The 24,609-nt window shown below is 44.1% G+C and overlaps 1 protein-coding gene across 10 annotated transcripts in view; it reads left to right on the forward strand.

Annotated features, from left to right (window-relative positions):
• The window catches only part of Ric8b (RIC8 guanine nucleotide exchange factor B), a 122,925-nt gene extending 98,555 nt beyond the window's left edge, over positions 1–24,370 (forward strand). For 2 of the 10 annotated variants that reach the window (XM_013519064.1, XM_013519068.1), the window contains 2 exons: positions 8,821–8,940; positions 23,019–24,370. In XM_013519064.1, coding sequence (XP_013374518.1) covers positions 8,821–8,940; positions 23,019–23,130 — 232 coding nt within the window. In that variant the 3' untranslated portion in view covers positions 23,131–24,370. Of the gene's footprint in view, positions 1–8,820; positions 8,941–12,150; positions 12,235–16,473; positions 16,613–17,243; positions 17,421–18,242; positions 18,410–23,018 lie in introns of all 10 variants that reach the window. The other 8 variants (XR_001235933.1, XR_001235931.1, XR_001235932.1 and 5 more) reach the window with 8 other exon arrangements.
• Positions 24,371–24,609: the final 239 nt, after the last annotated feature.

A 24,609-nucleotide genomic window follows, 5' to 3' on the forward strand; every position in this document is an offset into this window, starting at 1 on the left:
CCACTGAGCTATATCCCCAGCCTGACTCCCTATATCTTACACTCTTAGTAACTAATTTAAAGATAACAATACACAGAGTATTAAACATTGTTACTCATTATCTTGTTTTGAAATTTTGTTTTACCTGTTGTTTTTTTCTCTTTCAAATAAAATTTAGGGCTAGGGATTTAGCTCAGCAGCACAGCACCTGCCTGGCAAGTGCAAGGTCCTGAGTTTGATTCCCGGTACCCAAAAAACTAATTAAATTTTTTAAAATAATGTTAGATTTTGGGACAGCACCTTTTGTTTAAATCAAAAACCATGTTGTTTAATATTGTTACTGTCTTGGCTCTGGTGGGAAGAGTCTGGAGTTAAGCTTTACATCTTTAATTAGAACTTATTTTTAGCCTTTGAATTTGACTTTATGTTATTCATCAAAATGGTGGGTTAGTGTGGTCAGAATAGTCATCACTGTATAATCTTACGTCTCTTACGCATCGCTCAGTACACATATAAATATGTATTTTTCGAGTAGCATCACATTTCCCTTCTTCAGACTCGTGTCTTTCTCCTGGTGGAATCTTTAGTGTGATCTTTAAAATACGACTTTACATGGCCCCATGGAAGTGGTGGTAAACCAAGTACGCTGCAAGCAAGAAAACCCTTTGTATTCTGGGCCCGAGCCACAGAACCTATGAGAACTTCTTACTAATCTAGTCATGGTTATGAGTCGGTCTGTGAAAGGCTTGCTTCCTCTCCTGCCCTGCCTACCCTTCACCAAGATCCCAGTCTGCTTTTCCTGTGATGCGTGTATTCACAACACAGCTGCTAGTATTGGCAGAAGAAGAGAAATTACTTTCATGCATTTGACCCAAGTCCCACTGTCAGAAATGTAAGTGGATTCTGATTAACGCACCAAGGTAACCTGTAATCCTGTATTGGAATCTCAAAGTAAGAATTGTATGGAGCTTACATTCAACCTATGGAAGACAGTTAATATCATGGGAATCCTTTTTGTGTCATAAGAAATGTATTTAATGGACTGGAAATGGCTTTCTGCATTTAGCACATTTAGACAAAATACATGCACAGAATCAAGTTACATACCACATAGGTTTTTGATCTATGTCTAGCTGAGTTTGTTAGGTTTTCAGATGAAGTTTGGTCCTTCCTCAAGGGAAACCAGATATTTAAGTTCTAACATGTACACCTTTTTTCTCTTATGCCTGTGAGCATGGAGACCCCTTGGCTGCACAGTTGATATGAATATAAATGACTGGTATTGTTCGTACATCATTCTGGGGATCAATTGAAAGGTGTGTGTTTGATGACATTTGGCCCAGGTTCTCAGGCTGGGTGCACAGGGGTCCCGGGGTGCAAAGACAGTATTGTGAAGGGCTCCCCCATGGAGGTAGGGTGTGGGTAGCCAGAAGTGGGCAGAGCTTTCCTGATGAAGCATCTCCCTAAGATGCTCTCCTGATTACATCTAAAAGCTTAAAGTCATTGTCTAAGCAAACGTGGACATTTCCTTCTTGACTGAATTTAGCAGCTGTAGCTGTGGCAGCAACTCTATAGTTTCTTTAGCGCAAGGCAGGATTTTTTTTCCTCTTTCTCAAGATTTTGTTATGCTACTTAATTCAAGTTCCATTAAAGTTTTCTTACTATATTGGGACTGTGTAAATAATATTTCTTACTTTAAATATTTCTTGAAATGTGCACTAGAAACCAGGATTGAAATTTTTTTCTGTCTGGTTCGAGCTGTGACAATGTATTTATGTGCAATAGAAGTGAACCAGCATTTCTAAGAACCAGAATTTATTACTGTGAGCATTCATGAAACACATCTAAATTCAGATTGCTGAGAGACCAGGTTAAAAATAAAATCACTGCCGCTTCTGCCATGCATACCGATTCTGAGAGTTTACCAGCTCTGTGATATCTGCAGTCTAGCTTCACACTTTCTAAAGTGAATTCTCTGATTTTTCTTTTGTGTTACAGTTTGGGTTAATAGCCAACGACCAGTCAGGTGTGTTAGCTGAGCTCAGGGTCAAGTTTTGCTGCAGTTTTCATTTTCTGTAGATTCACAACCATCAGCTTTCTGTACCCTTTATGTCAGTGATATCACTCTTAAAAAGTACACTAAGTAGCCTATAATTTAAAAAGGCATTTTGGAACTTTTTTATTGCCTAGATGCATCTTGATATTCATGTCTGTTTACACATTCAGTATGTATATGTTTGTGATTGATACATAACATATTTAGTAAATATCTGATATATAAGTGAAAGAATGATAGCACATTACTTAGTTCTTTCCATTCATGATGTAATGCAAAGACTTGAATTAGGATGTGGTTTCATAATTTACCCTCTTCTTTAATATAGAATCTGTGTCATGTTTATACATTAATTCTTCAATTACTTGGTACATTTTTAGGAATTAGTGTCTCTTCAGAGTATCTTGTACCAGAATTTAATCATACCAAACTCCACGAAACTAAATCTTGTGTGGCTTCTTTAGTTAATGAAGATTCTATGTACATCTCCATCTCCATAGTGAATAGGGAAATTTACTTCCTGGATTATGTGAGATCTCAGCAAGTGCCTCAACTGTGCTGATTTCTGGTAATTATTCAGTGCTTAATATGCCAGACACAGTTCTAAGAATTTTACAAATGTTACCTAATCTCCACAGCAACTCGTTGAGGTAGGTTTTATTCCCATTTTACAGGCAAGGAAATTAAAGCTCAGTGAAGTCAAGTAACTTGTCCAAGGAAAATAGTTCATAAGTGTCAGAGTTGGGGAGCCAACCTTTGTGGTGTTTGGGGAATTTATAAGTTTTTGAGGGAGTCAAATCAAGTTTTATTGTTCTCTTTATTCTGCCTTTTTATTTTAGGGGTGAAATACACATCATAAAATTTTCCATTTCAAACCAGTTTCTGATACATAATAGTTGTCCTTTGGGGAATGGCTGGTTTTACTTAGAATCCTGTCAGATTCACCCATGTTGTAGCAGGTCTCAGGGTTTCCTTCCATTTGAGGCTAAACAGTATTGTAGTGTGTGTCGGCACACACTGCGTTTTTCCGTTCACGCTGCGGGGGACGCTGGGCGGCCTCCACTCTGGCTGCTGTGAGCCACGCTGCTGAACGTGGCCGGACTGGTGTCTGTTTAGGCCCTTGCTTCCACTTCTCTTGGGCCTGTACCCAGGAGTGGAAATGCCGGGACCCCACAGTCAGCAGAGCTGCATGCTCACTTTTGAGGAGCTGCCGTTGTGTGTACTGTAGTACGTAGCAGCTGCACCATTGTACATTCCCTCCGGGTACACAGAATTCCCCTTTGTCTTCATCCTCACAGGACTTGTTGTTTTCCAGAGAGGGTGTGCATGTGTGTTTTCAATTATAATACCCATCTTGATGGATGTGAACTCAGGGTTTGAGACTTAACTGCTACTGTAATCTGCCTCACAGCCAACCAAAGGAGAGAGGAATTTGAGCTTCAGTGTAGCTGCCCCGTTCTTGGAGCCTGTTGCTGTGATATAACCAAAACAGAAACTAAGAAGAAGAAAATGTCTCTGTACGTTCCCTGATACTGTGAAAATGCAAAAGTTCCACTTGATGAATTCTAATTTAGTGAATATTCACATACGTCTGTCAGACAGTTCTGGCTCTGAGTTCGTACATTTGGAATGCAGTTGTCCTTTACAGCCATTATTGCCACCAAGCTAAAAGTTTATCTCTCTGGGATCTTTCTTTTCTTTCTTTTTTTTTGTGGCACGTACTGGGAATTGAATCTAGCACCTTTGCACTGAGCTAGCCCTCTTTTATTTTTTATTTTTGGTTTGTTTTGAGATGAAGTCTCACTGATTTCCCAGGCAGGACTTAAACTTGTAGTCCTCCTGCCTCAGCCTCCCAGAGTGTTGGGATTACAAGAAAGCACACCAGAATCTTTTAATAGCCCTCTAAATCTTTTTTTTTTCTCAGTGCTGGGGACCAAACCCACATGTGCTAGGCTGTACCACTGAGTTACATCCCTGGCCCCAACTGGGCTTGTAGATTCCCTTCTCAGCACAGCAATCGCTCTGATCCCTACAGTGCAGGGCAGGCCATATCAGGCGCTCAGAACTCCACAGTGGCTGAGGACAGAAGTCCTTGCAGCGGGACACCCACTGCTTCTCTTGCGGTGCCGTCCCAGCGCAGCCTCCGCTGTGTCATACTGTGGCATGCTTTTGCCCAGGCCCTTCCACCCAGCGTCTGTCCTTCAGGGCTGTGCTCTGATTTGCAGATGTCCCCTCCGCAGCAGAGCTGTCCCCCCCTGCCTTCATGACCTGCCCCTTCTCGAACACGAATCACCTGCACCACACCATAGGCATCCTCGTTCGCGAAGCTTGTTGTTGTCTCCTCTGCCGGACAAACCCCGTAAGGGAAGAGGGGGCTGTTTGTTGCATTTTGGAACTACTTTTATTTTTTTTATTTATTTATTTTTTTTGGTTTTTCTCCGGTACTGGGAACCGAACTCATGACCTTGCGCTTGCCAGGCAGGCACTTTGCCGCTGAGCTAAATCCCCAGCCCCTGGAACTATTATTCACTGAAATCTCAGAATAGTGCCTAGCACACAGTAAGCTCTCAGCCAATTTTTGTTGAATTAACTGATTTTTTAAGTTAAATTTTTTTTTTTTTAAATCAGTGAGCTCCTCAGGATTAAGATGTCATGGATTCATCCTCTAGTTGAGCCAGGGAATGAAGTTTAAGGAAATCAGGACATGGTTAGTTGCTCTTTCTGTTTGGAAGAGGCAGAGCCAAGTTTTCCTGAGGGTACCCTGGGCACCCATAGCATGTCCTTTCCCCCCCATGTGCTCCTTCTTTCCTGCTCTGTGCTTATAGCCTGGTTTTTTCCAAAACCCAATCACTTTTCTAGAAATTGCTCACTAATATGTTTTGTCCTAGCCAGTGTGATATTTGTTTTTCTGCAGTGCTTCTTAAAATAATTTAGTTACCAACATTTAGAATTCAGTTATTTCAGAAGAAAGTCTGAATTTCTTGCTTTGGAAAAATGGGAAGTTCTGATAGGTCCTGCTCTCACATGACAGCGACTCCTGGGACTGAGTAGCGCAGGTCCCTTGCACACCAGGAGCAGCATCTCCTTTTCACTGCCCCGTCCAGCCCTGTGAGCGTTCGACTATACACCCCCGTCTTCACTGGAGTGCTTTGAGTGAACTCTAAGTCATGCTTTTTAGATAGTGAAGGTAATTTTCATTACCTTTACCTGAAGGAATTTTTAATGACTTTTCTGTTAAGTGACCTAGCACTGGTGGTATTGGCCAGAAATAAGCAGCAGTTAGAAGGAGGAGTAAAAGACCTGCAGTATATTCTAGCTGTCACATGTGTTCATTTGCTCACCCTTCTTAGTATCTTAGTACTTTTGCACGACATTCTAGGTTCCGTGAGGATTGACTTTCCTACCTTCGTAAGCTTCCATGTCCACTTGAGAAGTAGCCAGGGAATGGAATTTAAGAAAATCAGGATTCAGCTATTGGTTCATATAATGGCCTTATATAATTTTTTAAAAATCATGTTCAGGTGCCCACAGATAGAGAGGTTTAGATACTTCTTGTCGCGTGATGGAAAGACATTAGCAACCATAGCATGGGAGTGCTGGGAAGCTGAGAGAAGGGAGCAGGGGCAAGGTGGGAGAATAAATGCACCACCCAGCAAAAGGTCCACCATGCTTAGTTTCCTTACAGCATCTTGAGACAGTCGGGGAACAAAATAAAAGTAACCCCAGGGTTTCATAGTGAGGGGATCTTGAGATGTGCCAAGTCAAGTCTCAGACTAAATTGTATGAGTTTATAAAGGTGCCAGGAATTTGCTCAACCAAAAAAAATTGTCTGATGACACCTGGCATCATTGTCATGGTGACTTTTATTGTTTCTCTTCCTCTTCTGGTAAGAAAGCTATATTAGACTCAACTTGAAAGCAGGCGCAGAGAAGACGGGTCTGCCCACCTTCTGCCCGAGCACAGGGGCAGGTTTTCCGTAAAGGAGTAGTGCAGTTCAGTGCCCAGACTTGTGCTTTCTGTGGCTCGGTGTTCTGAGTCTCAAGGTTTGGAGGAGAGTATTCTTTCAAAGGGAACAAGAGAAACCTCAATCCTTGGGACCACTTTAAAAGGTCAGATTTTCACTCCGGGTGAAGGATGTATTCTTCTGCGGTAAGAATGAATTTCAGGCTCCTACTGCTAAGCTCAGATAGCGGCTTTTGTTACCTTTGTAGCTAATTTCAGAGCAAGCCATTATGTCATTTTAGCAGTCCAGGGCCTTAAGGTCAGCTTACTGAAAACGGATATCATTTCCATTAAACTCAAGAGATCAGTAAGAAAAGAATCAGCATGTCCTAATCCAGGAGTTCCTATCTAGCTCTGTGTGCTGTGGTGGCCACAACACCACAGGCTTCCCAGTGTGTTCTCCTGACATGTTTTCGCTGAGACACTTGATGACTTGTGCTAATGTCATCTTCTGGAATGGCCTACAAATCTGATTTTCAAATCACACCTCCATTGAACTTGAGGAGAGATGCCTCCTCTAACATAAGTGGAAAATAAGCATGGTCTGTAGAGTGAATAGATCTGCTTTCCCTACCTCTCCTGGTGCTTTCTTCAAAAGCCTGTTTTCTGTTGTCTGCTCAGGAAGTGATATGTATCTGACATAAGTACCTTTATCTATTCCAAGACAAGTTGTTTTTCTAATTTAGCAGGCACCAAGAGGGAAGCCAGTGAAAACTTGTCTTTTGCTGTGCTGAGCACATAACGGTAGAACTGCATTTCCAGTGTGGCATCTGGACGTATCTCCAGAGCTCCCAGAAGCCTTCTCTGAGTCCTCTTTGTTCGTGACGGTTGGGAAAGAGGGTGGTCCTTTTAGCGTTTTAGTTGGTGCCCTTAACCAAAGAGAAGACATATGGCACTGAAGCGAGCACTCCACCCCAGTGATTCTTAACCTCATTTTGTATCAGAATCACCTGGAAAACTTCATACACACAGGTTTAATTGATCAAAGGGGAGGCTGAATGTCTAAAGTTTCCTAGATAAAGCCAAGTGTGGTGGTGCACACCTGTAATCCCAGCAGTAGTGAGGCTGCGGCAGGAGGATCACCACAAGTTGGAGGCCACCCATGTGAACTACATAGTGAGACCTTGTCCCAAAAATGTGTGTATGTGTGTATATATATATATTTTTCCCCTCTAGATAATTCGGATGTACAGTCAACGCTAAGAATGAGGGTTTTTACGTTGTCCCAGAGTTCCTCAGAATTCCTGAGTTCCTTCTGAGGAAACAGGCAAGTTGGGGACAAACGGAAGCAGTTCTAGGGCCCCTCTCCCCTTAGCTATCGCCCTTTGGCCTGAGCAATTCTCCTTTTGTCTGTTTTATATATTGTGTTTTTAAAGGGAAAAAGTTTTCTCTCTGGTACCAGAAATCAAACTCTGGACCTCGCGTTTACCAGGCAGGCACTGTGCCACTGAGCTAGACCCCTGACAGGAAAGAGTTTTTAACTGTGGCTCTAGCTATAGGCCCAGTGTAAGACGAGCAAATACGGTTTTCAAAAATGTTGAGGAGTGAGCTTTCCTCAAAATGGGATGTGTTATGTAGCTTCTGTGGAGTGTCGGGGGAAAATAAATCTAACAGTGACGAACAGCTTCCCTGTGATCTAGCATTTATTCCAAATAAGCAAAGTCCTGGTCAAGAAGAAAGTAACTTACCCCTGCAGATGCCTCACACAGGGGTTGTATACTGCCCCCTCATGACCTCACTGCTCGCATGGTCTCTGCAGTGCCCACAGTGGCTTTACACTGGCACCGGTGTCCAGCTCACCCCAGTCTCCAGCCTGCCACACCAGCTGTGCGTGACCCGCTCACTTGGCTGCGGACCATCTTGACGACCTCGGCCCTGAAAGCAGTCGTGTTTCTAGACCCTACAGAGCAACGTATCTGTTTGCTATTTGCAGAGATAGTTAACTTGATCCTTGAAAACTGTCTACCCTTGGCTAGTACAAGATAATATAACCTCGTTTGCGTCTACAGTTGTTATTGTTTATTTCCCCTTCTCAGGAAAAAAAGTACAACTTTTATTGAAGAAAATAATTTATGTGGTATTAGAACTTCATACAAAGTTTATACAAGGTATTCATTATAAGTATTGTATTAAATGTCTTTCTAGAGAGCCAAGATGGTATATTTGTCTATTGGTGGGCTAGACTTCATTCTTTTTTTTTTACCTAGGTCAGATCAAATCTCATTCAGACTGTTCTTCTGCTGTATCCTGTATTATTTGAATACTCGTTGCTCTGTGGTCTCACTAATGGACTAATTTCCTGAGATTACAAATTGGCATGCTTTCGTTTCCAGATTGCAGCCTGTCATCATTTTTCCAGTTTTTTTTTTTTTTGACATGTTTGTTTTACACTGTATCACAAAATGGAGTTTCTCATTTCACCTCCTCTGAAGTCATTTGTCCCCTTATAATCAGTGAATAAGCTGTGCATCCAAGGATGTTTATCCAACGGCACCAGTCAAATATTACATTTTAAAAAAACAATCATGCCTTTAAAAAAAGTTGACAAGTCAATTTTAGTTTTTTAAAAACAGTAACTATAGCCCATTTCCCAAAGCAAATTAGTAGAAGTCAGTTTTTTTTTTCAATTCCAATAGCAGTTCATACCATAAAATTATTATTGAAATTATTGCCATTTTTTGGCTATTAGACTCTTTCTTATTATAACTTAAAACTTGGACCAGAAAAGTATAGAAAGAGCATAATTTTAAAACGTACAGCATAACTTTTTTTTCTTTTTGTAGCATTAATCTTATCACTGGTCATTTAGAGGAACCAATGCCAAACCCCATAGATGAAATGACAGAAGAACAAAAAGAATATGAAGCCATGAAACTTGTCAACATGCTTGATAAACTTTCCAGGTATTGTATTCCCATCCATTTTTTGCTTGGTTTCTAAAAATGTTCTATTTCTTTGTCTCTCTGACTGAGAGTTACCATAGAACAGCAACTCCAGAAATCCCTGTGATTGGAAAAGGGTGGCCCAGGCAGCAGTAGTTCAGACACCTCTTGGCTACCATGGTTTTTCTACATGTGCCGCTTCTGGATGTGCATTCTTAAACATTTAAACTGTAGAGCTGAGGTAGTAACTACTAGGTCATTGTTAATACTTAACCAACTAACCTCCCTGTCTTCCGAAAGGTTCTGTTGAGTTAGACTCAATAGTTTAGCAGCTGCTTGTATTTTTGTTTTAGTCCGTTTTGGTTCTTGTTCCAAATCATGATGCGCTTTTTCTTTTCCTTTTCATTTTTGATGTGCAAGTTCGCAATTCTGCTTTTTTGGGTCGCTGCTGAAACCAAAAATTCTAAAATGCCATGCACCCAACAGGAAAAAGTGAAAAAATAGCTCAAATGAAGGATTTTCTAAAAGCAAGAACTTGTATTAATTAGGGGTTCTAAAAGCAAGCTGCCCTTCCCCTCTTGGTTCACACCTCCTCCCCTTCCAAAAATAACTAGTTTTGAAAATAATTGAATCAAATGCATACTAATCATCAACTAGTTCTACTGAGGAGCTATTAGGACATACTTCCTTTCATACTTGGCTGAATTGCTGTTTTCTAGTCATACATTGAGTCACTGTCTACTTGAAGCCGTCTTGAGTGAGTGAGTGTGTGTTGGGTGGCAACTGCCACTTACAGGTGGATCTCCTCCCGTCATCCGCTTCCTCACCGTAACTATGCACAGGCTGGGGTCCCTCACGGGGAGGAGAGCAGTTGGAAAGGGAAAGCCAGAAAGCCGGCCATGGGAAGAAAAGGTGTGAAGAACAGGCAGGTGCGGGGAAAAGGCACAGCAGGCAGCTTAGCATAGACGGGGCTGGAGAGCAGAGTGACGCGGGGTGTTTTCACACTGTGGGCAGAGCTTTTTCATACGGTCTTGGTAACATGCTAGGAGATGTTCAGAAGTAGGCAGTTCGTTATCTACAAAGTATAACTAGAATTCAGTGACCACCACTTAAGTCTTCATGCTTTCTTAAGGTTAGAATTTATAGCTAACTGTCCTTAAAATCTTCAAAGGACATTTTTGCCTATTTCCATACCTTTGTGCGGAATAGACATGTTCCTTCCCTGAAGGAATGAACAGTCAGGAAGGTACTGATAAGGCAGACCTATACGAGACAGAATAACAAGTTCAGTAGAAGTAAGATATGGTAGCAGGGAATGTAGCCTAGTGGTGCAGTGTGTGCTTAGCCTGTGCAAGGCCCCAAGTTCAGTCCCCCAAAATAAGAAAGAGGGTTATGCAAAACTGAGATGCCTGCGTGCTTGGTTCCTTCTAGGCGGGATCGGTGTGACTAACACAGTGGCCCAAGTTAGGATGCGCACCAGCAGAATCCCCTGGTAGAAGCTGAGTGGGGAGTTGTTAGCAGGACCCAAGGAGCTCGTCAGTGTTTAGGACAGGAAGACATTTAAGTTGTTTAAGTTTCACGTTCTGACGACCAATATGAATTTTCAGAAGTTAATTCAGATTCCGTGCAGCTGCCCCATCTACTCTGAAGGAGTGAGTGTCAAGCTAGGGTAATGGAAGATGGGAAGAGAACTGCCCGAGATAGTGCAATACGACCTGGGTGCTTGGCTTCCTGAGAGACAGCGGCAGTGTCGTAAGGCCTCCCTGTCACAGGCACAGCGAGACAAAGGGGCTCGATCCTTCCCTTTTTAATCTCAGGATACTCCACACACTTTAGAAGTGCCAGTAAGTAAATACACAACTGCTGAATCTGAAGGGCACAGCTGCCACCTGGTTTAACGGTGCCTCGGAGAAGGTGCGCACTTGCCTGGAGACACCAGCAGGTGCTGAGCCCAGCAGGAAGGTGATACCATCTTTGCACGAGTGAAGCAGAGTACATGTGTCTTGTGTTAGCTTTAGTGGTACCAATTTTGCTGTTAAAGTGGAAGCAAAGGTAGCCTGGAGGAGAACCTGAAATCACGTAGGCGTTTTGCATGCTGTGTGGTGGGTTGTCTGCCTTTGTGTGCTTTCTAACATTTGCGCTCTCTATAACACTCAGTGACAAAGTGTATGCCGATCAGTAGTAAGCATCCAAAACAGGAGTGCAGAGAGGAGCCATTCTTCATGCGTCTGTCTTGTTTGTCATGCTGTGGCCCTCATTAGTCTTAAGTTTCTTCTCTCTCTTCACTTTTTTCTTTTGAGGTTATGGGAAAAAAAGGTGCCATGAAGCCAAAGTAGACCAAATTCAGTACAATGCAGGGAACAGTCACTAAGCAGCTACTCTACTGAGCACAAGGGTAGGAAACCCAAGAAGGGTCCGAGGTGAATGTAACTGTCTGCCTTTGGAAAACTCACATTGCAGTGGAGAAAATAGCTACAATCTATTCTAGAATACAGCATAGAAGGAAATTGTGACAAAATGCGGTCTGCATTGAGCTGTAAGCACCCAGGAAAAGGAGCAGTTCATTTTGTGTGGATGCTGCAGAAAGTGATTCGTGAGGAAGGTGGTAGCATGTGTGCTGATCCTTGAAGTTCCAGAGGTACTTAGAGGAAAAGTAAAGAACGGTGGGCCATTCGCTGGAGGCAGAGGAAAATGGAACCGTGCTAATAAGCCTTTGGTATTCGCATACTGCATCTTCATTCCAAAGAGCTTGGGTTAATTTATCATTAAGGGGAGCAAGGACCAAAGAATTGCCCAGAACTTTCCCAAGCTGATATGGTAATCCGTTCCCTTGTGACCGTTTACAAAACATTTTCATGTACATTCTGTCTCTAGCTTCAAAATGAAGTGAGAGTAGGAGCTTCATTTTCCAGAACTCAAGACCTCTGCTCTGTCCCCTGTGTCACTGTGTCTGTCTGTTATCTAACAGTGTCTGCCAAAGCACTTCCTAATCGTCCTGTCAGCATTGTGCTACTGGTTAGTTCCCTCTGCTGTTGCCCTGGGAAGTTCTGCATTCAGCCAGTCTTTATTGTGCTAAGAATGTATTGTAGCCTTGTCTGGTTAACTTCCTCTCTCAGAAGTGAAATCATTTTCTTCTGCACCTGAGTTGAGAGGCTTTGTGCATAAAGGACAGGGTTGGAGGTGGCGTGGCCAGTGCACGGACATTAGACACTTCCTTTTTTCCATCCATAGGAGAGCAGATGTGAAGGACCCGCACCAGGATGGTGGTTAGCAACAGTGGCCCGTGCCAAAGCACTTACCAAGGTGATGACTAAGGTTGGTCATGCCAAGTACTGTTACTGAGCTTGGTGTAGGGTGTAGCGCACTGCTCACTACCCAAAACGTAAAGCCCTGTTGTACGCCTGAAGTCACTTGCCCACTTGGCCTCCATGCCACTGCCTTGACATCTCCGTCCCCGCCAACGGCACACGCACTGGAAAGCGCATTGCTCAGACGCTGTCCTCTCCTTGCACACTGACTGACTCAGCATCCTAAGGGAGTTTACTCCTAATACGAGGATCACATTTGTGGCGGTGTTTATGCCCCTTAAGTGGGGATTGACAGTGCACTTGGAGTTCTTCAGAACTGGAGAATGACTGACCTGTAGCTCCTCTCGTGTGGAGCTAGTACAGGGCCTGTAACCTGTGTTTTCCCCAGTGTGGACTCCCAAACTTGCAGGTCACATTTTTTGCTCTGTAAATAGCCTACATGGCTTAGGACTTTACAGTGTGCTTTAGAGTATGGCTCTGTGGTGGAGCGTGTGCAAGGCTGTGACTCAGTCCCCAAAACTAAATAAATAGAGCACACTTCGTGAGTTCCATTGCTTGGCCAGATTCTATAAAACCCAGGACTGAAAAGACATTTCTAAGGCCTTTGGGGACATGACTGACTAATTTAAGTGTCTGGGTACATAATTTTCTCACTGTAGAGTGATACACATAATATTCATCAAATATACGCATTGGCTTAAGGAATAAGTTTACAGAAAGCTTCCTTTGGTGTTTACAGTGGGAGAGCACAGGTAGAGGATAACATTTGTGTGTCTCCACTTCTTTCTCTGACTTGGGGAAGAAATGAGCTCCTGCAACTGGAGCAACATTCGCATGGGGTCTGTGTGCTTCAATAAGTCCAGTGGCCGGGTGCAGCTGTGGTCGCCCTGGCTACAGCACACAGCTGCATAGCACAGTGGTCCCACGCAGAACGGGAGCGAGCCCTGGCTGACTTCAGCCTAAACAACCCAAGGAGTATTTCAAGTCAGTTTTTTTTTTTTACTTCTCTGATTCCTGTATGCTCTTAATCAGAACCAGAACTGATTAATGTTCCACCCCCCCACTCCGTAACTGTTTAACAAGGTGCACTGCCTGTTTGATTATATATTTTACCATTTTAAAGTTTGTAGGTATATAAATAATAATGGTTCTAGCACTTCTTCTTTTTCTCATCCTCTCCCTAGCCAGTAACTGTGATTTCTTCTTTATTTTTACTTTTTGCCAGCCATAATATTTGGGCCATGGCTTCCTTCATAAGTAGAAGTACCAAATATAAGAACAGTTCTTTTGAACTCCAAGATTATTTTTGAACTAAGGCTGAATGACTTATGACTGAAAAGTAATGTTTTTCTTATAAATAAGTTATTTTACTCTTACAAAAGAACTGATTATATCTTTCTCTGTGATGAGTTAGTCAAGAAAGTGCCTTGCACGTGCTGTTCAGAAACACGGCCCAATGTTTAAAGCATTAGGAGACCTACTGTAGGTAAGAAAGTGTGGAGATCTTAATTGCTTGACCAGAAAACCCTTTATAGATCTGTAGTACCCAAGGTGATGCCCACTAGCCATATTTGACTGTTGAGCACCAAAGTGCGTTTAGGCAAATTGAGATCCCCTCTGAATGTAAAATACCAGGCTTCAAAGACTTACTAAGAAAGAGCAGATGTAAAGTATCTCACTAGTTGTTCAATATGGGTTACATGTTAAAGTTATATACTTACTATATTCTAGATTACATGAAGTATACTATTAAAATTAAATTCACCTGTTGTGTTTCAGTATGGCTGTTAGAACATTTAATATTAAATATATGGCTCCCATTGTGGCTTGGGTTAGACAACTCTCCTCTCCATTGTTAAACATGGGCTGTAAGGTTGCTTGGAAATTCAGTTAAGGGGACATGGATCCAGGTCGTTGAATTCAGCCTTATAGGGGCAGAGAGGATAAACCAGAGAAGCTTGATATTGTGTATCTTTAGGTTACCAGGGACCCTCCCAAGGGCCAGGCAACTAAGTAGGATGTCCTGCTACTTTTGTCTTCTCTGTAGACAGTCATCGCCCTCTAGATGGTAGTAGGAACAACTACTGAAAGCCCTCCTGGAAAGCACTAGCTGCAATGGCTTTTGACCATTAAAGAAACATGAATGCAAAGACTGTATGGCTGTTCACTTCTTAGTCACTTTCCCCCTTTAGCTTTTACATGAGCCTAAGTGGGAGAGTGTCTAAGAACTTCGGTTTCTACTGCTTTATTTAACAGAGTTCATTGGCATGCCAACCTCTTACTAATATTTATTTTGCTAATTCAGACAACAGGGTAGAAAAATTTTGTAAGTAAGTTGCCAAAGAAATAATAAAGAACACCATCCCTTAAGCACAAAACTGAGTTTCCAGCACTATGCCTTATCTCTTTTTCTATATTTTATTAATCATGCTTTTTATTAAGATGGGTAGCACATTTTTAGAAGCTTGGCATGTCATCATCCAACAGAAATGAGAACAGTAATTTTAAAAACCTATTATTTCTACTGTGCTTTAAAAGAGCCCTGTGAATTAAACAGGACAAGAGGTATTTTATTAAGGTGACGTGGCTGATCCAAGATTGGGCGTAGAGTTCAAGACACACCAGGGCTCCGTTCTCAGTCTGTGACTCCAGATACTATGTTATTTCAGAAAATTCCGAAAAACTCTCAAAAGTTTGTCAGTCTGACTATTCTTAAATAAGATTTCTAAATTTTTAGAAATAAAGCACAAAAACCAACAGTATGCATATTAACCTCAGGAGAACACTAAGGTTTGGGGGGGCGTGCATACACACATCCTGCCTTTCCACTCTGTAGTTGAGCTCTGACCAAGTAACAGAGCAAGTGCTAAGTAACTTACTTAAAAAAAACTGTATGAGGGAAATTGGTAAAATCTCTATGAGTCTCTGCTAAAATAAGTTTTTAATTAATTTGAAGAGAATGAAGATTGGTATCTTAACAATTGTATACGTGTCCTCACTAAGAAAACCTGATTTAAAAAGGCTCCCGGTGGGGCTGTTCAGGCAGTTCCCAGTTACCTGCGCAGAGTAGAACGTGGTGATACAGCATATCCAGCTGGCTTGGAAATGATGTTTTTACACAACGTATTTTACTCTCCAAGATTTACCTAATTCTCAAGTGTGATGGCAAATGCTGAGGGAAGGCTTCCACGGTCGTTTCTGAATGATTCAGCCGGAAGACCCCAAATTTGCTATGAAAAAGCCACTGTACCCCTCCTCCTCCTGGGTTGGTAGCTCAGTGAAAGATCAGTATAACCAGCCAGTGCAAGAAGCTGTCAGGTAAAGGAGGTAATAATGAAAGGTGCAGAATCGGAGTCTATGCCCAAAGGGTACCATCACAGTATCCAGTAGGACATGATGACCAGTCCCAAAGGATGTGTCATTTCTGTGAGGAAAAAAAGGATTAAAAATTTCGTAAGAAGCCAGGCATGGTGGCGCATGCCTGTAATCCCAGCACTCGGGAGGCTGAGGCAGGAGGATCGTTGCGAATTTGAGGCCAGCCTGGGCTACAAAGTGAGCTCAACCAGAAGTGCATAGTGAGACCCTGTCTCAAAAAGACCAAAAAAAAAAAAAAATTTTTTTTCATAAGAATATCACATTACTGACAGATCCATTGCACTTCAGTGGATTATGACTATTCTAGTGTTGCACCCTTAGGCTTGGACTTACAGCTAAGACCATATAGCTGCTTTCTCTGGGCTGTCACAGGCTCCATTGTAGCAGGCATTTTTGGAAAAGCTCTATGTTAATTAAAATGCATTATTTATATACTTATTTTTCATCCCATCTTTCAAACATCAAAAGGAATTAAATATGAAATGGCTCATTTAAAATGTCAGAGTTCTTTTTTCTAAGCCAACCTTACATTAAGACCAGGAATCCCTATGCCAAAGAAATGGTTCGCAATTATCCTGTCTTGGGTTTTGTTATACATTGTACAGAAGTCAACAAAACAAGTATGTAACAGAACCTGCCTAAATAGCAGCCGCCTCATTAAAAACAGAGAATTAATCAGGGGTGATTGAAGGAAGCAATGCCTCATAGGTTTCCCCCCTTTTCTTCTTTTCTAATCATAGAACAAAATATGTTACATAAAAGGATCGGAACTATTATGCAGTACTCAATTAGAGGGAGGTGAATAGGTCTCTAACATGCTGTTTTATCAAAAGAGCAGACTGGTGTTTGCATGACTGTTGTTTCATTACAGACCCTGTCATTAATTCCATGTGTCAGTACTGCCCTGTAGTACACAGAGCACACAAGAAAGAAGAGCCCTTGAAAACAAGGGAATGATTTTTGAGTCGTTATCAAGCTAAGTGGCAAGCGGGAAGCTGAAACTCGTATAGGTAAATTCGAAGGGACTCTTGGGAGATCTGCAAGTGGGAAACAAGAATGCATTTTACCAACTGCTTAATTATGTCCTGTTTTCCAACAAGTACACTTGAAATGAATGCTTTGTTTGTCTTGCACAAAAACATGTGCTGTGGGCAAGAGTATTCTCTTGCTTCCAGGTCAAGAAAGGTGTTTATACGCACCCACATATGACCTGTCTTGTAATGTGCAATTGGGTATGTCAGGATCTGAGCCCCAATACTGCACTGCTACTGCTGGGGGAAGTGTCACAAAGAAACCAGAAGCCCTAGAAACTGGGCCCTTCTCTAAGCGCTGAGAAGTTGTGTAAGCCCAGGCATCCCGAGTACTCTACTGACAGGAAAATGGTGGCTCAGGACAATGTTAAAATATATCTGGGGAAAAAACAGACCAGAAAATTTTAAATATGTATAACTCCCATATTTTTCCACCCCTAGGAAGGTGTTTTTGGTTTCCATTAGCAGTCCCAAAGTTTTGGCTGGGGCAAAATAGGGTTTCCTTTCTTGGACGTGCTTTGTCTGTGTCCTCTTGCCTGGCCAAGCCCTGATAGATTATGGTTCCTTATCGTTTAGTAAGATCAAATTTCTAAATGATGTTTCGTTCCAGTTGAACATTCTTGGAGGCTTATCTCTTCCCTGGCCAGATGCCTGATCAGATGAGAAGCCCGCCATGATACTGTCACAGTGCCTAGAATGGGCTCTTTATCCAGTAGACATCACTGTACTTTTTGATGATAACAAGGGCAGTCTTAACCTATGTTAAGGCCTGTGTATAGCACTGAAGGTAAGTATGAAGGAGTTGTTGCTATGTGAATATCTTAATCCTGATACACATTTCAATATACAGTAACTCCGTTTTATCATGAGATATATATATATATATGTACATATATATCTGACACCTAACCATCCTTTTTAGATAGAACCTTCATGAGTTTAGGACTAGTAATAACTCTTCATAAAGTGGTTTGCTTCCTGAGGGCCACAAGTATGGGTCCTTCTGCGTAACACTTGCCATGGCTCTGATTTACCTGTGTAATATTTGACTCACCTGCTGGCAGATTACAGCAAGGGTTGTGGTCTTGGTATACGTATGTCAGTGACAGGAAGGACGATGTGTTTGACTCTTATGGTTTGACTCTTGATTAGAAACAGAAACTTAAAATAATGAGTTTGAGTGTCTTAAACACCTAGCAGCTTGTTACATAGGTCAGAATTATCTAGTAGTCTTACATTTAGTCTCTTGAGATTAGTGTAGAATATTGGAGATCATCTTGTCCAACCCTTCATTTCATAGATTGGGAGACTGAAGCCCAGAGAGGCATACGACTTGCCCAAGGACACGTAGCAAGTTAGCAGAAAATCTGAGACTAGAACCTAACTCTGCTGATGTCCACACACACAGCCACACCTGTACTAGTGGGTGGTTGGGAATGCCTGGCTGTGCAGTCCGAAGGGACGTGGCTTCTGCTGGACTGTCAGAATTTTCTGTCTGATGACTTTGACTCATTTGTCTGATGACTCCAGGTAAAAAATAGAGACTACCTGGTAAATAGTTCTTTACGGTTCTCCATTATGCCATGACCCATGGACTGTATTCTTCCAGGAAACATTTACTGAGCACCTGTGGTGCTCTACCTCTACTAGACACTGGCAGATGACAGCCAATAAGACATGGACTCTGGCCTCAAGTCGCTCAAAGTCCCGTAGAAAATGAGGACTCCCTGGAGAGCATTGACAGTACTTCTAACTCTGGAAATCTTGATGGTGGAAGTGAGTCTTTCATGGACGTAGCTATCCCTTGTTTGTGGCTCAGTTGTGAGGCATCCTGTAAGATGTATACTCTTCTGTCTGTGAGTGTGCAGGAGGAGATCCAGTGCCACAGACACCTCCAGGACTCTGCTGTCTGCAAGGCACTGTGCAAGGCACATAGGAGTACGACAGGAAGGTGTAGAACAACTTTCTTTTTAGTATGTCAAAGCAGTGTTACTTCTTAGCTTTCAAACTTTTGTAATGGCAGTTATTTGTAATAATATTCTTAAGTGTGTGGGGGAGGGTCCTGAAATAGCAGACGAAGATACCTTCATACCTAAATCCAGACTTGGCAGCCTAAGATTCAAGGTCTCCATTCAGACCCTCCTTTTAAGGACCTTCTTTTTCCTTTTCCTTAGCTGAGCCACCCTGCTTGCTGATCCCTGCACATCACTAACTTTGCTCTGTGCCTCTGCTTGACTAATTCTTCTGCTTCTGGGATGCTTTATTCCCATGAATCCATGTCCATCACTGCATTACAGTCTGGCCCGAGTCCACCTCCTGCAAGTAGCCTGTAGTCAGTGTCCCGTCTCCCTGTGTCCCTCACACGTGTGCACGGCCCATGTGACCGGTAGAGGAGCATTGTGGTGTTCAGTGAAGCTTCCGTTCTCTGTCCACATCTTGCTGAGCTAGATTCAGTGGACTGTAAACGAAGTAGTCAGTATAACTAGCCAATTACCAGACCTTGTGGGAGCGAGTCTGTGTCAGAGTTTGCATTTTGGTATCTGTGGGCTGCTAGTTTTAGGAGAGAGAGGAAGACCAGGGAAGATCAGAATGGTACTATGAAAAAATACACCAGGGGTCCATGGGAAAAGTGACGTAACTGTAAATGATCCTCTCCTGCTTCCAAACAGAACATGAAATCTCCTTTAAACAAGTTCAGATACAGAAAGAGTGGGTGGATAAGCTATCGAGTTTAGGAGAAGCAAGGCCTTGCCTGTTAATCATCTCAAGCTTGTTGATCTGCTGTTCTGTGATTCTTTCAATATTGTTTAATGTGTGTGTGTTTTATCTTCTGAACTGATTAAAAACTTCTTGAGGACAGGGACCATGTCTTTATTTGCCTCTGCATATTCTTCCCCCCACTTACTCCTAACTAGCATGGGAGACCCTTGTAAGCACTTAGGGACAGGAATGCCACTCGTGGTTGCCAGCTGCATCCCAGCGATCACACTGCACACTCTATGTAATGCCCTTTGTCCCTGTGATGACTTAGGAAGGTGTGGGTATCCAGATCAACTCTCCACAGAATGAAATCAAAGGGAGTTCAGAGTCTTACGGTTAGTGAGCAATGGATGCCGAATCGGAACCCAGGTCTATCTGAGTCCAGAAACTAAATATGCTTTTCATTATACCACAATAATAATGAGTATTTGAACCCTTGATGGTTCACAGAACTCCTAGACCTGCGTGATTACTGCTGTTGCTGCTACCACTACTATTACTACACTCGGTACCTCATCACTAGGGAGTAGGTGTGGAGAGCTGGTACTGTCAGGACCCCCGTTGCACTGCAGGGGAAATGCAGGCTAAGAGACCTGCCCAGAGCACACAGCTGGTAAGTGGAGTCAGGTCAGGCAGACATCCTGACTTCAGGTCGCCCTGTTCTTCCCTCGACATCACATTGCTGCCTTAGTCCCTGGGCACGAATGTGTGACCACGTGGCCAGTTTTCACTCCCACCTCTCCTACAGATACCAGCATGCCCCAGCATGGCATGGAGCCATGTAGAGAAGGAAATACTCACGCCTTCTGAAGAGTTTCCATTTTAATGGTGGGGTAATGCAAAGCACCAAAAAAATAAATGCTTGAGTCTTAGCCTTCCCAAGTAAGAATTAAAGTAATACAGGGGCCATCGTTCTGTAAAAGAACTCTCACAATTCGGCCGTAACACTGTGTAGCATTCTTAATGATCTCCATCGTACATTGGATTAGGGAGCAGGGAGCGGAGATAGCCGATAGCTAGACTTGATTGGAAATACACCTCCTGGGCTTAGATGAGCGAGACGAGGGACTCCATCCGAGCTGGTAGCTAGCCCTCGTATCATCCTGTTACCAAAGAGGCGCAGTCGTGGTCATCGCGGAGTGACGGTACGTGCACCCAGCAAGCAGTTCACCGCCTTCCTTGGCGGAACCCGCTAGTGTCCTGCCAGTGCTGCTTCTCCCTCTCCCTGCCCACACCCTGCCCTCAGTGCACTAAACCCCCCAGGGCTTTGAACTGCCCTCCCTCCCTCCGTGTTTCTTTCCCCGCAGGCTGCCCCTCCTCCTTCTGCATTGGTGCTAGGATAGCGTGTCCGGTGTCACAGTCCTTCCGCAGTCAGGGAGGACAAGAACATGTTTATGTGAATCATAGCTTTGTAGTGTGTGTCAGTCGTGAAGGGAAGTTTCAGGGAGAACATTGCTCCTAACGCTGCTGAACATTTCTACCTGATTGCCATAAAGGCAACTCACGCTCTCGTGTCGCGTGAGGTAACAGCATGCCCCAGCAAATCTGCTCCATCTCTGTATTCTGACTCCAGTAGTGATGCCACACCCACTTAAGCTGGAGCCACAAGGGACTCGGGTTTAACTTCCTCGCCCCTTTCCCCTCCAGTGGGCAGTCAGCTCTACCTGCGAAATGTTGCCTTTCTTCACCTAAGCTCAGCCCTCATCCAGCCCTCTGCCGCCTCCTACACGGTGTAACGAGAGCCTCTTAATGACTTATCTCTGTCACTTGTTCCAGTGTGTCTCCCACGCTGCTGCCAAAGGAAACAAACGTGATCAGACACTCTGTACAGGAGGAAACCTAAGCTCCTCCCTTTGGCTTTTAAGATCCTAAATGACCCTCCTACATTCCTTCCCTGAACCTGTCCACTCCCCAGCCACTGGCCCTTTCCCCCTTCCGGAGACGACTGACACAACCCGAAAGATCTGCAAGCCTCACAAGAGGATGGGCCGTGCAGAGGTCTTGGTACAGCCGCCTTCACTCAGGACGTGCTGTCCTGTGCCTGGTGCAGGACACCTCCCCTAGCAGTTTGGTCGATGCTTTGTCACAGGACCTGCCACAGTTCTGTTAGAATTCTCTTCACCATTTACCTCATTATGTTCTAAGCCATACTCCATATATTTGCTTTTCCCCTCATCAGGGGCAGCAGCCGTACCTAGTGGTCCTTTCTTCCCAGTCTCTGATGTGGTCCCGGTCAGGCAGTTACTGAGCAGGTGTTCAAGGTGTGTCCTGCAGTGCAGTCAGGACAGTGAACTGAGATGTGGTGTGTGCCACTAGAGAAGTGACCTTGGGTAAGTCACTCAGTCTCCTTCATTCAAAAGGGGGTTGGACTAAATGATCTCGAGGCCCCTTCCAGCTGGAAGCGCTGTGATTCGGACCCCATATCATGGGTCAGGAAACCCTCCCTGCTTCCTGACCCTTGGAAGCCCCAGCGTAGCTAGCTACCATGGATATTTCCCAACTCTTGGCAGCAGTCTTCGGGCACCCCCCCCCCAGAGCTGCCCGACAAGGAGGCTCCTATGGGCATCACCCATGATCATCAAGCTGTCCTCACCCGTCCCAGGTGTCACCGTGCCTGTCACACTGTCACCAGTTGTGTGGCCGCCCCGTTTTGTGCTGGCCTAGGGGATAAGAGCAGGGAAGACGGACAGAGGAAGGGTTGCCGTTGCCCTTGACTCCACGTCCCACCAGTATCATAGCTGCTGCCATCCTGTCTTCAAGGGCTGATGCCCATTTCTGTGAGAAACTTTTCCAGCAGTTCATGGCCTGTTTTAGGCCCCTCTTAAGTACGTGACAGTCCTGTGCATGGTGGGAAGAGGACCAGAGGTAGCAACTCAACAGGTACATTGGCTGTAATCTCCATGTAATAAATAAGTCTGTGGAAAGATTAAATAAACCTTTCCTGATGCTTTTAGATGGACTTCATAAAGTGTCACCTGTAGGTGGAGCTGGAACTTGTGGAGTAGCTACAAGTGCAGTAGTGGCAAAGAGGCAGGTGGGGAGCTTCGCAGAGACTAAAATGCCTGTCAGTCCCCTGGGTGAACAGCCACAGACGAAAGCGGTGGTGCTGTGCACCGGAAGGAGGAGGAAGGAAAGAGAGAGAGGAGGTGGAAGGGAAGTTGGCGGAGGCCCGCAGAGGAAAGGCATCAACAGACACGCGGATCTCACGGAGACTGGTGGCAGAGCAGACTGACACGGGCCCGTGTGCACGGCAGCTGTCAGCCGCATGCCAGGCAGGTGAAATTGTGGCAGCCCCAGCTTCACCAGAACAAAGTGATTCCCTAAAAGACAAAAAAATTACGTACTCAAGACAGAAGAGAGCTGCTCCTTGTCCCAAGCCCATTTAGACCTTGGCTTTCCGTACTTTCAATTGGCTTAGTAGGTTTGGCCTGTGTGAGTGAAGTCTTTCCTCTCCTTTTTCTTTCACGCCCCTTTTCATCTTTCCTGTTACAAATATACAGAGAGAGCTTGAGAGAAAGTACTTCGGCTTTTAAAGACTTTTAAAAAGGATGTGGTTCGGGGGGGGAGGGGTGTGTGTGTGATGCTGGTGAATACCTTTTTTTCTCTCTCTTTTATCTTTTTCCAGAGAAGAGCTGCTTAAACCAATGGGACTGAAACCTGATGGGACAATAACGCCTTTAGAGGAAGCACTCCACCAGTACTCTGTCATCGAGGAGACCAGCTCCGACACAGACTGACCACGTCCTGTGCCCAGCTCTCAGTATCGCTTTATCAGCAGCTTTTCTCTGTAGCTCCAGGGGAGTCTTTTCTCTAAAACATTTATGCCCTTGCTTTGGCTAGAAACACATTAACTGGTTTACTCGTTGAGAGTCCAGCATATTTAAGAGGTGATCCTGTGTTTTTTGCAATTTTGAGGCATTTGTGCTGAGCTGCAGTTAGACGATTACGGGCTGGAGGCAGAACGCGTAATTCTGTTGCGTCAGGGTGCAGTGGAGGACTTCAGCCTGTGCAGCGTCCCTGGCTGAGTCTGCAGCTGTCTTCGCCAGGGTTCTGAGCAGCGGAGCTGGCCGTGCCCGCCCCTGGCTTGCTCGTGTGAGCGGCCCTCCTGAATGTCTCCAGCTGCCGAGGTGCGGTGAGCAGGGTGAGCTGGTCAGTGAGGGCTGAGCAAGGGCTCCTGGGTCGGGACTGACTGAACGGAAGCCAAGCAGCTGCTCTGTAACCCTAGCCCCATTCATTTCAATTTTGTACATTTAGAAGCACACACACATGCGCACAGAGCCCCGGACTTAACAGCCCGATCTCACCCTAAATGCTTTGTATGTCACCGAGCTGGAACTTCAGAATACATCCTCCCCATGAAGAGTCACGGATGATGGTTCTGTTCCCAGGCAGCTTCAAATGCCTATTTATTCCCTGATGTACCTGAACACTAGGACCACAGACCCGAACCACCATCCGGACCATGGCGTGGGAGCATGCATTCTGAGGCAGAACCTAGGGTGTCAGGAACCACACGCCCTCCGTCCCACAGAGGGAATGGGGACCCCTGAGTAATGGGGCGGGGCAGCGCCCTTTTGTACATACAGGTCATTCATCTGTCATGTGTTTTAAACCGGGGTCAGCATGTGTGTGTGTGTTCTACCTTTCTACCAGATGTGATCAGTTTAATGGTAACTTTATTTATTTAAAAAAAGAAACACAGATAGTTACTATTAAACTGACTAAGGCTGTTTATTTTTACTGTTAGAACTGGTCATATGAAGAAGTAGAAATGCACTTGTACAATAGACAGTGGACCTAGTGAGTCAACGGCTGAAATTGAGAAGGGTTGGTTTCCTTTTATATGTATGTATGTGTGCATGTATGTGTGCGTGGGGACACATACGTGCATAAGTGTACACACACATAGATAATGTGCTTAACCACTGCCTTTTAAAACTTTAAATTAAATAAAACATTGGGGTTGATCGATTTAGACATCTGTGTGTTTCTTTATAGGGCTAAGGAATAACCAGCCCACAGTCACGCTTTTCCAAAGTCCTTTTCCACCCGTCAGCTCGCTTGTCCTCGTGATAGTCCTTTTCAGGGTAGGTAAAGTACGTGGGGGCGGTGCGAATCATTTACCCAAGTCTCTGCTCTGACAGACCAGACATCAGCAAGCGGCTCTTCTACTGCCGTTGAGCTGCCGAAGAGAGGCCAGAGGTTTCTTGCAGTTT

Source organism: Chinchilla lanigera, unplaced genomic scaffold, assembly GCF_000276665.1.
Source record: "Chinchilla lanigera isolate Chin_1 unplaced genomic scaffold, ChiLan1.0 scaffold00004, whole genome shotgun sequence".
Lineage (NCBI taxonomy): Eukaryota > Metazoa > Chordata > Mammalia > Rodentia > Chinchillidae > Chinchilla > Chinchilla lanigera.